The following is a 17,672-nucleotide window of genomic DNA, read 5'->3' as shown; positions in this document are numbered from 1 at the left end:
GTGACTGGTCTGAAACACAATTTGGAGGAAAAAAAAAATCTAAGTCTGCAGCAAAACTAAGATTCAGCAGACTCAGCCCAACAGGAAACCAGGGTTAAAACTGGGCTGATAATCATTTAGTGTAACCCAAGTTTAAGGCTGAAATGGACAAGCCAGAAATCAGTTGGAAAAATATTTGATTGACAGATGAGAACTTGATTTGTTTAGTTCAGAGGAAGTAACAGTACTTTCCACCATAAAACATTATGGCACATGTGAAACATGGTGGTGGTGGTGGTGTCATGACTGGGGCCTGCCTTGTTGAGAGCTTGCCATTACAAATGGAACAATTCATTCTGAATTATACTGTAAAGGTTCAGACAGGTGCCTTGTTGCCCACTAGGCCACCCCGAGCCAACAGAGGGAGATATGGAGCCACCACACCTTTATTAGGAAAAATCAGCAGCGCCTGTTCCTGCTGGAGGCCAAGCCACACTTCAGTGCTTACTGTTGGGGTTTCTCTTTTCAAGAGTACCACACAAGCAGGTTCTTCCCTGTGGAGTCTTTTGATTAATCCATTTCCCTCTTATTCTTTCTGAGTCTTTGGGTCATCTTTGTATAAAATGTGTTTTTCCTCAGGTCTCTAAGTTTATACTTTTTCTTCTTTTAACAAATGTTTGGCATTTTGGCTTCTTTTTCATCTTTAGCTTGGGAAGCCTCATTCTAAGTTGTCTTTTGAGCCATTCGGTCTTCCCCTGATAGCCTTGTGTAACCCAGATTATAAAAGCCTGACTTATTAAAAGAATATTTTATTATTAAAAGGGCACAAAATTTAGATGCAGCCTATTCGAATTAGTAATGACTAATTAGTAATAAAAAATAGGTAATAAATAGAACAAAATAACTCATTTATGAGGAATACTTGAGCTAGACTAAAGCTGAAATTGAACAAGAAGCTTTGAAAACATTATAAATAAATAAAGACACAAATATGTGAGGAAAAGAAACTTTATTCACTTAAAAAATAATCGTTTTATATATTTTTGAGAATATTAAATTTTTTTAGTAGTACGTCACACGCTACAGCCAATAAGGTGATTGATTACGTTGATAAGCGCGGGTAATTCTACTGATCTGGGCCCAGTTCTTCTTTTTGGGTCGAGCATCCGTCGTGAGCAGAAGACATCTGCAGAAGAAAGAGAGAAAGATAGACAAATAGTTTATGTAGTAAAAAGAACTGCAGTGTTAGCAGGTAAACCCTCTTTAAACTAAATCACCGAGCTGGTGGAGCTGGGAAGCCCTCCGTGGCGAAGAGGAGCGTTATTATCTGGGAAACACTGAGTTTTGCATCGGTGAGTTAATTTAGTAATTACGGCGCTAGCCGACTATGCTACGCTAACCATGTATTTTCATTGCGTGTGCTTAAACGTGTCAATATAACCATGTAAAATTATTTAGCTATAACCCATATGAATGAGACAAAGCTTAAGAGTTGGATTTGTAGAGACTGGGAGTGTGTAGTGTTGTGTTTATTGGGGATTTTTCAGCCGTGTAACCACAGGCAGGCCTTTGTGAGCCTGCGATAAACGAGGGTTACCCCCTGTGTGCCAAGGAGTGCGTTTATCTTTATTTTCTCTGTACATAAATCCCAAATATTGTAAATATGTTCAATTAATTGGTAAAGAAGGTACAGATGTTGTGAGTATGTGTAGTTGAATGTGAATTATTGTGTTGACCTATTATAGATCAGGTGTTTGGATAGATTTAAAATTGGACCCCCCTTTTCTACGTGTGATGGCGAGCCTCCCTGGATTCCGACCCTGGAAGCTGTCCACAAGTGCAACTCTGCTCTGTGAAACCCCCTTCTTTTCAGTGTTGCTGAACTTTCACTCCTCTCCGGAGCTGTAGGAGAAACACGTACTTTTCCACAGACTGGACCTTTTGCACATACTCAATTCCAACTGCCACCTGTGAAAAAACCGACATTAATTACTCATATATACACACAGGAAAAAAGGGAAACCTTATACTATTGTCATATAATTTGATATACACTGTATTGATTGTGACTGAATTTAATTTGTGCATATACAAAATCTAATTAAGAAGTATTTGTTAATTTATTTTTGGTATCTGGTGATTTAAACCAAAGAAAGGGATATTTTGATATTAAGATAAATATATATATATATATACTTATTGATATACATTTTCCTACCTGGGTAGTAGTAGATAAATATTGATACATATACAGTAATCTGATATATAAAGTAATAGCAGTAATATAAGACATATTATTCATATTGAATATCCTGCCTGTTTTATTTTATAATATTTTACTTACCTTTTTATTAAAAGGAGGCTAACCTCCAACTCTCAGAGCAGTGGTGCAGTGTCGTCTCTTGCGTGGTGTTGTCCTTGGCTCCGTAGATGATCCTAGGTTTTTCTGGTTGGTCCACAGTATTATTTTATATTTCTTATTAATTAACCCCAGATACTTACCTTTGATATTTAGGGCTGGTATTTAAATATTGGAAACTAGCTAAGTCATTACTATTTTCTAGTAATACGCTACACTTGGTTTCCGTGTTTAGTCCTGTGTCACACTGCTCTGGTGGTAGAGTGGGATTTCACTAGCCTCTAAGTCAGGAGTTCATCAGTTCTAATCTCAGGCAGCGCAGTTCTCAGATTCTTGTTTTTTTTTCTCTCTCTTGGTCCACACCAACACCTTATTGGCACCTTTTTGTTAATCTTTAGTTAAGTTTGTTCTGCACTTGTGTCCATTAACAAACAGCTTGTTTGCAGTTAACATTCTGCTCTTACATAAAGGGTTCCTGGTTCAAACCCACCCCTGTTCATGCTACATTACATATTACCAGTGCAATGTAAAGGTAAATATCAGGAGAGGTAATTAATATCAGGATTGGTGAAATTCCGTCCTGTCCAGGGTGTGTTCCTGCTCTGAACACAGTGATACCAGGCTCTAGACCAGAGGTATTCAAAATCTTTCTTCCTTTGGCACTTTTTTTTGGAACCTGGGTCCACCCTCAACTGAAACATGTGTCAATATGCAGACACCTACAGTGTGTGTGTGTGTATATATATATATATATATATATAATGGTTAAAGATGAGTGAATCTCACCTTATAATCCTGAAGAAACTTGTGGCTCACAATAGAACTGGGTCCATGTGAGGACACTCACCACATGCCATATATGAAGCTGTTCTGTAGGGAGGAATGGGCTAAAAAGATCCAACATCATGTTCATGGCTGATCAACAGCTCCTGGAAATGTTTACCTGCCATTATTGCTGCACAAGTAGCTCAGGCATCACTGTCCACTTTGTCTTTTCGTTAGATTTGTCTTAAGACCAGGCTGGATCCAAGATTAATTTTATTTCTGATGTAAGATTCACAGCTGGACCCTCAGACTACTGCTGAAATGTTGGACATCCTTTAACATTGTACAGCACCTTTGTTCAGACTTTAAGGGTCATGAAAGATGTGTTCAATCTGCTGACCCATTCACTCACCCTCTCTCCCCAATCAACACTCACACTCTTTGCCTTCCTTCCTATATTATATATTCTATTTCCTATATTGTCATATACACAACACATGACTGCTGTAGATACAGTCAACTAAAGCAAGTAACCAACTCAAAATTACTGAACTTTATGTAATGTTCTGTCTGCAGGTGAAAGCATAAACATCACTGCTGTGGCATGGACACTTCTTGCAGGTGAGTGCTACCTTTTGCTCTCCATTCGTTTCTTGCATTTGACAAGGCTGTTTGTATTCTGAGTCTGGTTGTATGAGTATCTCTGTTTAGTGACAGAACCCTTCCAATTATTTCAAGGCAATTTCTTGAGATTTACATAAAGCCAAACATAGCTTTGACCAAAACTTGTTTGTTAAAATCTACACTGCATCATGATATCCACCGAACTTGTTTTTTTATCATATTTCTCTAATGATTTTCTCTCTCTTCCTTCCAGTCTTTTTCTGTGCAGTGTCTCCTGGACTCAGAGTGAAAGCACCATTATGAGGAAATGTGTCTATCGACTGTCCAGATGACAGAGGGACTGAGAAACACCCCAAATACTTCAGCAAAGGCAGAGAAAAGGTGTAGATTGTGAAAAACATGGGTTCACTGTGGATGAGGATGAAGAGAGAGAAGATGGACTATACTGTGACCATCAGGGATCTGAATGTGGAAGACACTGGACAATACTGGTGTGGCGTGGACAGGTGGAGGTCAGATGAGCTCACTGAGGTCACCATCCAGAGGACAAGGTGAGGCACTGACAAAGTACATGCTGTGATTTTAAGGAGAAAAAAAACACACAACTAACACGTAAGACTGATGGAGATCAGTTCAGAGTTCAGCATCAGGGGCCGGAAACTATGGGCAGCAGTGAAGGAGTTATCAAAAACAGCTGAAAGGTTTAGTCAGTAGTTGTTGATAAGGAGAGCACAGATTACATGGGGGAATTCACTGTAGAGGTGCTGTTGTGATATAACATTTAAAGTTCACATGGAACTGGTGGCACTGAGCATGCATTAATGGTGCCAGTGGGGCTAGATACAGCCTTCGTCACCTGGGAGGCCAGTGTGGATTTATGGCTGTTGATGGTAAAGTGTAAGGTAGGGTCTGGTACGCCAGACATCACTGAGCCTTCTGTGGGTTTAATTCAGCAGAAAACCAATGAGAGGAGCTGGTTGTTGATTGGATCATAAATGGCCACAGCATCCTTAACGTTGAGGTGTAGGATTCTACTGAAATTTTGTGGCTGCAGGTAGGAAGTGTTGTAGGCCCTATGTGAAGCTTATCCTGTGTGGTTATAATAATTAAACACTTTAAAGGTGATTTGCTTTCCAAAATGTATTAAGTCATGCCCTACTATTGTTTGTATACTGTGCAGTGCACTCTGTCCACAAAGTTTGGAAAAAAAGGGATGAGAACCGATATTTCCTCTCTGTGCTGTGAGTTCAGAAATTATTTGTGGTATGAATCATATTCTTAAAAATATGGTCACAGCTTTTGTTTTTGCAAAAGCAAGAGCTTAACCCTTCTGTCGTGTTCGGGTCAAACCTGACCGATTTACAACTTAAAACACTCTTAAATATTGTGTTTTACATCTGATTGCCTCAAGGCCTTATGATATCCTCCACACTATGCACCTGAACATAAAATTCAATGAAAGAGGTGATCATCACTTTTATGAGTATTTAGTCAAAAGTGACCGCCATAAGAAATGAATGGGTATCCAGACTATATTCATCCATCAGACAGAAAACATCCCCATATACACCACCCCAATTCACTTTAATCATTTCAAACTTTACACATTTCAGACTGAACAATGTCTTTTGCGGGGACACATCTCTTTCCCATGCCTTTGTGCCTGTCCCCCACATGAAACACACCTTCCAGACGAATCAGTGTATCATCTTCACACAGACCTCGTGTATATATAGCTTGATGTTCACCTTGCACTCCTTTTACTCTGAGCACAATGAGGAGACTGACCAAGAGGTTACCTGTCGAAGAGATTCTGGTTCAGGTTTTTGGACATGATGAAGAGGGCACTGAAATTGAACCAGAGATGGAGGAGGATGTCTCAGAAGTGGAAGACCTGGCCTGTGGCAATGTTCCAAAACATCCTTGATCTGTTTGATTTCAATGCATATGTGGTGTGGACAGCTTTGGTGACTCTTATTCAACGGCACCAGCACATTCCCACACACCAGCCTCTGCCAGTCTGGTTAGGAGTGTGCAAGCCCCAGCTGCTGCCCTGGCTGCTCTCCCCCAACAAGGACATGGGCAGAAAATGGAGCGCTGTGAGCTTTGTGCCCCTAGAGACAACACTTATGTAGACTGAAACACTTATCCAGTTCGTGGTCGGCCTATCCGGAATCATTGGGCGCAAGGCAGGAACACACCCTGGAGGGTGTGCCAGTCCTTCACAGAGCAACACACATATTCACTCACAACTCTCCAATCCACCTACCAACATGTGTTTTTGGACTGTGGTAGGAACCTGGAGCACTCCTCGCAGACAGTCACCTGGAGCAGGGCTCAAACTCACAACCTCCAGGACCCTGGAGCTGTGTGACTACCACAGTACCTGCTGCCTATTTGTATTTTCACAGTAGTTATTTTATGTCTTATTCTATAAATTCATGGTAAACACTACTTTGTTCATATCACAGCTAAAAATAATGTCTCTAAGTTGAATAAAAATGTTGACAGGGAACAGTAAAGTAAGGGGCGGGAGGTGAACAAAACCGGAGGGTTAAAACTGCAGACCACTAGCTTCTAAACACACTGAGACTCCAGACACTGAAGATGAGTTTCATTTTTTTGCTTCAAGCAATGGCAACCTGACGTTGATTTTGTGTGACTTTCTTCAACTTGTATTCTCCACATTCCATCATCTCCCTTCACTAATCCCTCATTGGCTGAGGACAGCGATGTATAAAACTGGTCAGCCTCTCTGATTGATTATATATGCCCTACCACAACACTTATTTATTTTATTTTTTCTCAGTTCACCATATTAGATGTTCCATTCTTGCAGAGGTGTCAGACTGGTTTCCTGGTGGTTCACAGCTTTGCAGAGACATGTGCAGAGTTTGTTTCTGCTATATCCTCCTACACTCTGAGGTCAAATCTTGATATAATTAGCTGATGGCCTGCATGTAGTCTCTTCATTGAGGTTGAAAAAAAAAACTGCGGTGCTCCTCTGTGACTGTTCCAGATGTATCAAACTGCCAAACCATGCCAGAGTTCAGAGGAAGGCAGGCGTGTTTTATATGTTCATTAAGCCAAGCAGCATTCAACCCCCGCAAAGTGTATTCTGGTCCGGAAGCTGCTGACTGGGCATTGAATAGGAACATGTGAACAGACTGTGAAATTGTGTGTATTGTGTTTTACTGTTTTTACTACTTGGCTTCCAGTGTGTCCCCCCCACTCTCCCTTGCATCCATCTGCATGTGCTCCCTCCCGCTGTCCAATCACATTAGAGTTCATACAGCCTAGGTTGCCAGATTATGGATGTGCACAAGCGTATAGATAATGTTAGATTTTACTGAACCTAAAAAGCCTCTGGATCTTTCGAAAATAGCAGTGAATTAGATTGTGTAAAACAAGAGGGACACAGGTTTGTTATAATCACGTCCAGGGCCACAGGTGTATAAAACCAAGCACATGGGCATGAAGAGTGCTTCTACAAACATTTATGAAACAATGGGTCACTCAGGAACTGTAGTAGGATGCCACCTGTGCAACACACTCAGAGATGAAATTAGGGCTGCAACAACTAATCAATTAAATTGATTAAAATCGAGTGTTAAAATAGTTTGCAACTCATTTAATAATCGATTAGTTGGGTCTAAGTTATTATACACACAGGTACAGTTGCTACACGTGACAAACTCTTGAAGAAGGGTTTGAAAAATGGCGGAGGCGGTCACAGCAGAGGATAATGTTAGCACAATCAGAGAAAAATGTACAACCCAAGTCATCAAAAGTATGGGAGCACTTTACATTAACGCCTTCAAGGAACAGCGTTAGGTGCAAAATGTGCACAGCTGATCTCTCATGGCACAGCAGCACAACATCACTGCATGAGCATCTGAAAATGAAGCCTGTTGGAGCTATGTGTGAAAGAGATTAAGTATAGTAAGTTAATTCTTCTTTTTCTCTCACTCAATGTCACTAGAGCCTGCTAGAGTAGTTAAACAAGATGTCTCATTTTTAGTAAATTTATATCACTCTTGTATTTAGCGAGTTTTCCGTTCCACCTTAAATGTGGCGGCAGTTACATTCAGAGTTTAAAAAAATCAATCCAAACATTTTAAAAAATAATATATTTAAAGCCTTTTTCAAGGTCTTTTCTGACTGGCATTGCGTGTTAGTGTTTGAGTATCACAGCCAAGTGTATATTACATTACATACACTGTGTTAAATATTGATAAATATAAAATTAATGTAACGGTTGGGTTAATTCTTCATGTAAACGCTAATTTTTAATAATGGTAGGTTGTGTGTTCCTTATACAATTACAACATTAGTTCTCTAAAAACTTAAATATCTTAACCACATCTGATCATATTTGTTAGATGAATTTCCCTTTTATTCTCAGCACATGACAGCATCACTGTTCTCACTGATGGTATCCTGAATATGCTAGTGACAGAAACCAAATTTGGCTTGTCTTCCTTTTTATCTGATTAATAAACGATTAATAAAAAATAATAATAATCGACAGATTAATTGATTATCAAAATAATCATTAGTTGCAGCCCTAGATGAAATATCCTTGCTACTAAATATTCCACAGTCAACCCTCAGTGGTATTATAACAAAATGGAAGTGATTTGGAAGGAAAGTCACAGCCATGATGCTGAGACACAGTGCACAGAGGTCAGCATTTTTCTGCAGATTCAATCACTACAGACCTCCAAACTCTATGGCATTCAGATTAACTCAAGATCATTGTGTAGAGAGCTATATGAAATGGGTTTCCATGGTCAAGCAGCTGCATCCAAGCCTTACATCACAAAGCATTGGAGGCCATGATGAAGTGTAGACATGTTCTACTGAGAAATTACACTTCTCCTTCCAGCAATCAGTTGGATGACTCTGGGTTTGAAGGTTTGCCAGGAGAACAGTGTTTGTCTGATTGCATCGTGCCACGTGTAATGGAGGGTGTGTCTGGGCCCTGGACACGAACAGGAAGGCTATTCCAAAGTTGAGAAGCTTTGTGAGAAAAGGTTCTACCTCCTGAGGCCAGACTCATGAAAACACTCCTAGTTTTCAACATAGTCCACACCAATCCCAGAGTCAGGAGTGGAGCCAGGAGAGTCTGCTGAATGCCTTACATGCTCGAGAGTACATGCGCAAGGGGTCGTAGATGATCATCCTAACATCTGTCTTCTTCTGAGAAGTATCCAGGCGCGTGTGGTAGTGTTCCTTCAAGATGTAGCTGCAGCAGGTGGAGCTGTTGTATGTCCCCACATGAAAAATAATGGTGCCAAAGTGTTTGCATTGCCAGAGCACCAAGGGAGTCTGTCTGACAACGTCCAGTACATTTGCACCTTGAATACAGGACACATTCGCGTTGTTCTTAGTGCCTGACACTTCTAAATGTCTAATTATGGAATCTTTAATGATAAGCATGCCACCCCGTTTTGTCTGTGGCACTGGAGCCGGTGAAAGCTGCTTCTGCACCTGTGGCACAAGCCCAGTTCCTGCACAGGTGTGAAACGAAGACAAAATCTGGTCCATTGGCCTGACCTCTGCCACCTCATACATCAGGCATGTTGTCTTAAAGCTAATTGATTGATTGCTGCTTTAACCATGCAACTTTGTCAGTGCTGTCATGAGCAAGGTTAACTCTGAGGGCAAATGGGCGCAAGTACCACATCCTGTTTCATCGTACATTCACACACACTCGTACCGGTATTTCAGTCTTTGTGGAGACTCTCCCAACTAATTCAGTTTTAATTCAGTGAAACCCAAGGTTAACCTCAGTCACACCATCAGTTTTAATCTTTTACTTTTTCTAATATTCTTATATAAATGTAAACGGCTTTTTGAAAATGTCCTCAAACATCTTTAAAGCTGCTTAATGTTCAGGTTTTCAACATGAGTGAAGTTGCAGTCCCCACTAAGCACTAAATACATGCTCAAACAGACACACCAGGCTTGGGTTTTTGTGGTCAGAGGCAGAGCTGAGCTACAGCACAGTCATCATCCTCAGTTTATCTTCAGCAGTGTACATGAGCTCTCCTGGCGTTACAGTTCAGAGCTCTTCAGGGCAGAAAGTAACTGAAAAGAAAATCTGTAAACACATCAGAGCAGCCATTTCTGCTGGACTTCCGCACTGAGAGGACATTTGAGGAAGCTCTGAAGAATCTCAGATTGCAGTGAGCTTGAATTCCCAGCGATGAAGACCTCTCTCGTCACGGTGTGTACTCTGCTCACTGGTAAGATGCTGACTTTCTGTTTAAGACCGGTCAGTGATTAGTGGCTGATTGATGTAGCGTTAAAGAATGGGCCATCAGACACTCACTGAAATACAGGCTGATTCTGTTCAGCTGTGGGATTAGTTCTGTATCTCCTGTTTTCCTCTCTCTTCCTTCCTCTCTGTCACACACACACACACACACACACACTAATAATACACCCCGCACTCTGTAAATGGACTTGATCATTTGTAGTCTACACATTCACTCGCTCAAATGAATACTTGCCCATATTTAACAAAGTGCTCCTCATGCCATTGTTCAGTGCTTTGCATCAGTGAGGTTTGGTTTCCTTACTTAAACCTAGTCCCAAATTTAGGAACTTTAGTGTTGCAGCCGCAGAGGTAGAGCAAGGCAGACAACAATTAAAAAAGAAAGTGAGGTAGCAGAAACAGAAACTAACAATGTGAACATTATATTAACAGAAATCAAAACAAAAAAAAACAAGAATATTTATAGAAATTGCACATAAACCTTTTATGAAACTATGATGGTACTGTTAATAAGAAAAAGATACAAATTAAATAGTATGGATATATATTACAAGTGAAGGTGTATGTAAACGACTGGGAGCAGTGTTGGTTGTACAGCCTGACAGCATAGAAGAAGTATCAGCAATTACGCTCCATAGTTTCCCCCAGGGGTGGAGCAATCCATCGCTGAAGAGGGTGAGGATGATTCTCCAGCATGGGTGCTAATTTAGAAAATATCCTGCTTTCTCCCACCAACTGTACTGGGTCTAGGGGACATCCTAGTACAGAGCTGATCTTCTTGATGACACTACTGCTCCAGCAGACCACGCCATAATAAATGGCTGATGCTATGACTGTATTGAAAAAGGTCTTCAGATGTACCCCCTGCACCCCAAATGACCTCAGTCTCCTGAGTAGGTAGAGTCTGCTCTGTCCCTTCCTAAAATGTAAACTATTGTTGTCTTACTAGTGTTGTTCACTTGTTGAGGTGAACACCTGGGTACTTTGAAAGGGTAGACTCTTATGTCTGTACCCTGGATTTTCACATTTGGAGGGGGGGGGCAATCTGCTGAAAAAAAAAAAAAAAAAAATATATATATATATATATATATATATATATTTATTTATTTTTTCCTGCGGTTATCTGGACGTGATGCTGCAGACACCAGTCCACAAAGTCCTGGATCAGTTCTATGAACTCCCTGTTGTCCTCATTTGTTATGAGTCATCAGACAACTTCTGTAGGTGGTTGTAATTTTGTGAGTTGTGCCTGAAATCTGCAGTGTACAGGGTGAAGTGAAATGGTCCCGAGACTGTTCCGTGTGGGGCCACTGTACTGCCTACCACACTTTCAGACACACAGTGACTTGCCTTTACATATTATGGTTGATTTGTGAGGTAGTCTAGATTCCAGTTAGACAGATGATGTTCCACTCCAACTTGTTCCCTTTTGTCCTTCAAGAGCCCAGGCTTTATGGTGTTTACACCATAGAGAAACACTAGAGAAATCCAAGAACTCAGGGTAGGAGGTAGATTATGGCATCATTCACCCTGATGCCAGGCTGATAGGCGAACTGAAGGCGGGTCCATAGCTGAGCTCACCATAGGGTGGAGAAAAATAATTACCAGTCTCTCCAGAATGTTCATAAGGTGAGATGTCAGTGGCACTGGCCTGCAGCTGCTGAGATCCTTAGAGTGCTGTGTTTTCAGGAACTGGCACAAAACAAGATGTTTTCCACAGCTGTGGTACTTTGCCCAGCTTCAGACTCGTGTTGAACTTAAGCTCAACTATTCCACACAGTTGATCAGCACATATGTTTTATTGTGTTTTAATTTTTTATTTTTCTTATGTGTATATTTTTATTTCTACATGTCCACACGGGTGTGTGTGTGTTTTTGTGTGTGTGCGGCATCAGCTGAGTAAATGCACCTTACCTTACACCTAAATAACAATCTATTTAGAGTGATTTCAGTCGTGGCTATAAGAAGAGTATTAGAAAATATTACAGATCTAAACATAGTCTGAGTTATCTGCTAGTCTCTTTCCATTAATCGTTCGTACACAGTATAACTGCTTTGTTGTGACTTCTGTAACTGCACTGTTGTGATCTGTACACAGTGGCTCCACAGGCCCTGACTCAGAATGATAACCAGAAAATGATGTTTTTTTTAGACCCCTCGCTTCTATTATTAAACTTAACACTACTTCAGCAGGGTGGTATGTTTGGCATGCTGGTGTGAGTGTGGTCAGCAGTGAGAATTCACACTCCGTTAATGAGTAAACATCAAGTTTACAAAATTAAGAAGGACACAGATAAACTTGTACCCAGTGACAATCCTGCTACAGTGATGTGCTGGAGGAGTAAATGCCTTCACTTCAGATGGAGAGAAAACACAGGAGAGGGAGGAAATACTGAGGCAAAAAGTGAACAAGCAATTGCTGTTTTACTACAGAAGGTACCACAAAATGTGTTTCACAAAATCTTCCAGCGTCTTATTGGAATTTTCATTTCCACATTAACACTAGCAGCATTTAACATTTAACATGTCCCACTGAGAACTGGAAGCACAGAGAGTCACTGGGCTGACTGCTGTGATTTCCCTCCCATATACAAGTCCAAAATTACACAGTCACAGAGCTCAAATACACCCCTGCTCTCTGCACTTCTAGTGTTAAATGTGTCACTAGTCGAGGCTGATGTTAACTTCCTTACTGTATTTTTTTTTTACCCTTCCACCTTAAATGCTGTTTTAGGCGGCAGATGTTTGCTTTCCCAGTTTTCACATTCAAAGATTTATTTCTAACCTAAATGAGACTGTCATGTGGCTCAGAGTTTCTGTTTTCCTAATGTAACCAGCTGAAATAAGGCCAAGAACAATAATGGATATTGGTAGTATTGTAATTAGGGGTCGCGTCAGAGACAGTGTTAGAGTTAGAACTAGGGACAGAGAAAGGGTTAGTGTTCATTCATAATTCTCTGCACCTGTGCGTCTACAAAAGAGTTAACTATAATTAGTACACATTGTACGAGTCCTGGGAAGGCTGATGTAGTTAAATATGTACAAATTGATCCTGAGACCAGGCTGCTGTGGGGGTCATTACTGAACTGACACTGGTGACGTTTTCTACTTCACATTCTCACTTTATCTTCATCCAGAAGGAGCTGTTGATCTTTGATCAGTCTGAAGACCACACTCAGTGTGGAGATGGTAAACGTTCCACATGCACTGAGTTACACCACTGAGATGTATCCTGAAATACGAGGAGAAACATAGTCTTAAACACCTCACTTCTGAGCTGATCTGAAGTAACAGCTACAGAGTTCTGTTAGAGGCAATAAAGGTTTCAATTCAATTCACAGGGGGCAGGGAACTACACACTGACTGCTTCAGCAGACACCTGTCAACTTGATTTCACTTAATAATGTGTAAAGTTTTCAGTGAAAGCTCTGTGACTGAAGCTCTGTTTTCTCTTGTGACAGTTGTGAGCAGTGGTGGTGGTATGATACATGACGAGATCAAAGAGACTGGAACAGAGGGCAGTGCTGCGGTCATCCACTGTCCTTACACTAAAGGATATGAAACTTACATCAAGTATTTCTGTAAAGGAGTTTATAAAAACTGTACCACACTTCTACAAACTAATAGGGAGGACTCCTGGAGACATGAAGGAAGACTCTCTCTGAATGACAACAAGGAACAGAGACTGATTGTAGCGACCATCAGAGACCTCAGGATGGAGGACACAGGACCCTACGGCTGTGGAATTGAGAGAATAGGACAAGACCCGTTTACTCTGGTCCGTCTGACTGTGAATAAAGGTGTGTTGTGTTTAAATGAACTATTCTGTGTATGGTTTTATAATCTGAGTTCACTGCTGGGATCCTAAAGGGTTAATCTGTTTATCTCCATCAGCTCCACGACCTCCACAAACACTCAACAGCACCACTGGCTACACCAGTGTCCCCTCCAATGTCTCTTCCACTGTCCCCACCACAGTCTCCACACGTCCAACCCCAGGTAACTGACTCATAATTTGAGTCGAAAAGGCTGTTTTACTGTCTTCATAAATTTCATACCAATAATCATAACAGTCGTTAGATGAGAGTTATTTTCATACTTATCCAATCAGCCACAAGATTAAAACCACTTAGAGGTAAAATGAGGGAGAGTGATGCTTTGATTCCAGTGCCCCCTGTAGAGGGGCGGGGTCAGGTGTTAAAGATGATGTTAAACTCAGGAGAAATGGGTGAGTGTAAGGATCTGAGAGCCACATTGTGTTGGTCATGCTTTGGTCAGTGTGTGTCTATAGCAGCAGGTCTAATGGGCCTTGTGTGTGAGCGGAGGTTGGAACCTGACAGAACTGCTCTAAGGAAGGAGCAGCAGTAGGGCCTTGTGTGTCAAGGGCTCACTGATGATCTTAGAGAGTGAAGTCTAGTCTGTATGGTCCAGTCACTCAGACAATAGTAAGTCTGTACAGAGCAGATTTTAAAATGCAGCTGAAATTTAACAAGAAAATGTTATCCACTGAGCATCAGCTCACACCACCACAGTGAGCAGGAGAAACTGACTGAGCAGATCTTACAGTGAAACCAGTCCAGACTGTAGAGTTCACTGTGGATTAGTTTGTGCCACCTTTAAGAAGTCTGTGAATTAACAGAAACACCTTGTTTTCTTTTTGTTGTGGCTTTAGTGATGCTGCATGAGGAGGTCAAAGAGACTGGAACAGAGGGCAGTGCTGCGGTCATCCACTGTCCTTACACTAAAGGATATGAAACTTACATCAAGTATTTCTGTAAAGGAGTTTATACAAACTGTACCACACTTCTACAAACTAATGGGGAGGACTCCTGGAGACATGAAGGAAGACTCTCTCTGAATGACAACAAGGAACAGAGACTGATTGTAGTGACCATCAGAGACCTCAGGATGGAGGACACAGGACCCTACAGCTGTGGAATTGAGAGAATAGGACCAGACCCGTTTACTCTGGTCCGTCTGACTGTGAATAAAGGTGTGTTGTGTTTAAATGAACTGTTCTGTGTATGGTTTTATAATCTGAATTCACTGCTGGGATCCTAAAGGGTTAATCTGTTTATCTCCATCAGCTCCACAACCTCCACAAAAACTCAACACCACCACATCATCCACCTTTAAATCAGAAGGTAAACATCACTGAACAGTTCAGTGAGGACTGACTTTTGGATCTTGGCTATGAGCATTGTTAGTGTGTGTTGTTCTGGTATCAGTGGATCAGACACAGCAGTGCTGCTGGAGGTTTTAAACCCTGTGTCCACTCTGTTAGACATTCCTACCTCAGTGGTCCATTTGTAGATGTAAAATCAGAGACATTAGCTACTGCCTGCTCTGTGTGGGTCCTGACCATTTAAGAACAAGTTAAAAGGGGACAAAAATGTATGCAGAGCAGCAGACAGACTACAAAGTGCTCCTGTGGTCAGTTGAGCTGATAAAATGGACACGGAGTGAGTGAAGATACAATGAAATAATTATAGTTATGGCTTATCAATGCATATGTATTTGTAAGTGCAGTTGCAGTGTACTTGTCTGTGAGTTTGAGTCAGAAACTGTGTGTGTGTGTGTGTGTTATGAACAGGGAGCTCCACTGCAGCAGTGACTAACACAACAGTAAGCAGCAGTCGACAGACAGGCCCCCAGCCGTCAACAGACTCAGGTCTGAACTAAACCACATTACCCACAATGCCCTTCAAACACACACTGATTCAGAGGCCCAGCCTTAACAGAAACCAGAGTAAAGACCAACAAACAGTTTGAGCACTGAAGACTATTATTGTGTATAAAATAAATAACATTAATATCAATAGAATGTGGCTTCTACATGTTGTTTCCTGCACTACAGAGAGAGAAGGGAGAGGTTTGAAACAGAGCTGTATAGCAGATTACACTCAGGCATAAAAGAACAACTTCTTCACATTAAATGAGACACATCCAACTCTTCTCCACAGTGGAACACAATTTTGTTTCTTAATGAACTGTCTGTGTGCTGCTTTGGTCCAAACCCCACGAGCCGCACAGCAGTGTTCTCCCCCAGTCTACACCGCCCTGTTCAGAACGCTCGCTTTCTGTTCTAAAGTCCATTGATGTCAGAAGCGGAGCAGTATCAGAATGACTCATTTTATTCCATGTTTTCTGAGCCCACAGTAAACTGTCTGTGGCCTTGTTTCACAGTGCGTGGGTTGGTGGGCTTACTATCTATATTTTTTCATATGTCCCTTAACAAAAATGAAATCAGTGAAATGACTCACTGTGTCCACAATGTTGAACCAGAGTTTGGGGGTGAACTTGGAGCATGAAGTTAGCTCTAGAATTTAAGGTTTCTTTCAGTAAATCAGAATAATAGAACCTAGCACAAAATGCTAATATATTAATCATAAAGACTATAAATGAAGATCCATTGTATTACTTCTTTTCGTGTTTTAGACTTTTCACACATTAATGTTCTCAGGTTCCCTCCCCAAAGCTGGAGGGTCTTTGTGTGGGGTCCTCCTGGTAATGATCTTCATATCAGGACTGTACTGTGCCTTAAGAAGCAGGGCTCCGAAAGATGGGATAGGTACGTAAGAAGCAAATTTTCAAGTGTTTATTAGAAATTCTATGAAGAAATTTCTCAGAAACCATGTTTTTCTCCTCGGCTCTAGTCTCGGGTCAGTCAAACTCAGTGAGGAACACAGAGGTTCGTATAGATATTTTGTTTTGTTATATATAATTTATCTTATTATTATTATTATTTTAGGTGCATAATCAGAAAATTCTACTGGTTCATATTTTCAGGACGTCCCGTTATACGAGGAGATACGGGCTACTGACGTTAACAACTCCATCACAACCCATCAGTGCCCAGCAGAACACTCCAGAAACACCTCCACCACTGACCAAAGACATAACTCTCATCCAACAAGCATCACTGTGTACTCTACAGTAACAGATGTGGACCTGGATAACACATTGAGGGCCAGTCATACACACCCCAGTACAGACCTGCAGAACCAAGGCCCAGAACACCAGTACAGTGAGGTGTATTTCATAAACAACCCAGATATTAATCCTGCGCTGACAAATGAAGAGCCGTATTCACCTGAAAAAGAAGTCTTATATAATCCAATTTACGTGTTATAACTGGCCAGGTTTGAAACTAACACTTAAGCTAATGTTGGCTATTGGAGCTAGGCTTCAAGTTCAGAACAAATGTAAAAGAAATAATGTCCAGAAAAATGCAGCTCTGATTTCACTCACTTCTGCTTTCACATCGCTGGGATTTCTAATGTTGGGTTAGTGTTATTCCTAAAACACACATTGTATAAAACAAGGTACATGACGTTTGGACTTCATCAATGTACAAAAGGACTATGAGTGAAGTTACATTTCATAGCAGCATATTTGAAGTATTATCTACTGTACGTAATGTCATATACATTTACAGGCAATTTAATCTGTTCTTTAATGCAACATCAATAAATAAACCTTTAAGCAATGCTTCAAATAAATTTAAGAAATCAATATTTCTTTTTATCCTAAAGACTTCACAGAACATTTTAAAACTGAGAACATTCTGAAAATCTATTAAAAATATAATACATTTAGTGAAACTTAATTACTATATTGTCATACATTATTAAGACAAATATTAGTTTATTAAGTTAAAAG

The 17,672-nt window shown here is 40.7% G+C and overlaps 1 protein-coding gene across 1 annotated transcript; it reads left to right on the top strand.

The window, feature by feature from the left end:
* Positions 1-9,885: 9,885 nt before the first annotated feature.
* On the top strand, positions 9,886-17,469 carry LOC136687319 (CMRF35-like molecule 8). Its single transcript, XM_066661699.1, has 9 exons — positions 9,886-9,978; positions 13,472-13,810; positions 13,905-14,009; positions 14,683-15,003; positions 15,098-15,154; positions 15,604-15,681; positions 16,474-16,581; positions 16,667-16,701; positions 16,800-17,469. The coding sequence occupies exons 1-9, from the start codon at positions 9,939-9,941 to the stop codon at positions 17,142-17,144; spliced, it is 1,428 nt and encodes a 475-aa protein (XP_066517796.1). The 5' UTR covers positions 9,886-9,938; the 3' UTR covers positions 17,145-17,469.
* Positions 17,470-17,672: the final 203 nt, after the last annotated feature.

This window comes from Hoplias malabaricus, chromosome 2 (assembly GCF_029633855.1).
Source record: "Hoplias malabaricus isolate fHopMal1 chromosome 2, fHopMal1.hap1, whole genome shotgun sequence".
Lineage (NCBI taxonomy): Eukaryota > Metazoa > Chordata > Actinopteri > Characiformes > Erythrinidae > Hoplias > Hoplias malabaricus.
This window is presented reverse-complemented; position numbering and strand designations above follow the sequence as displayed.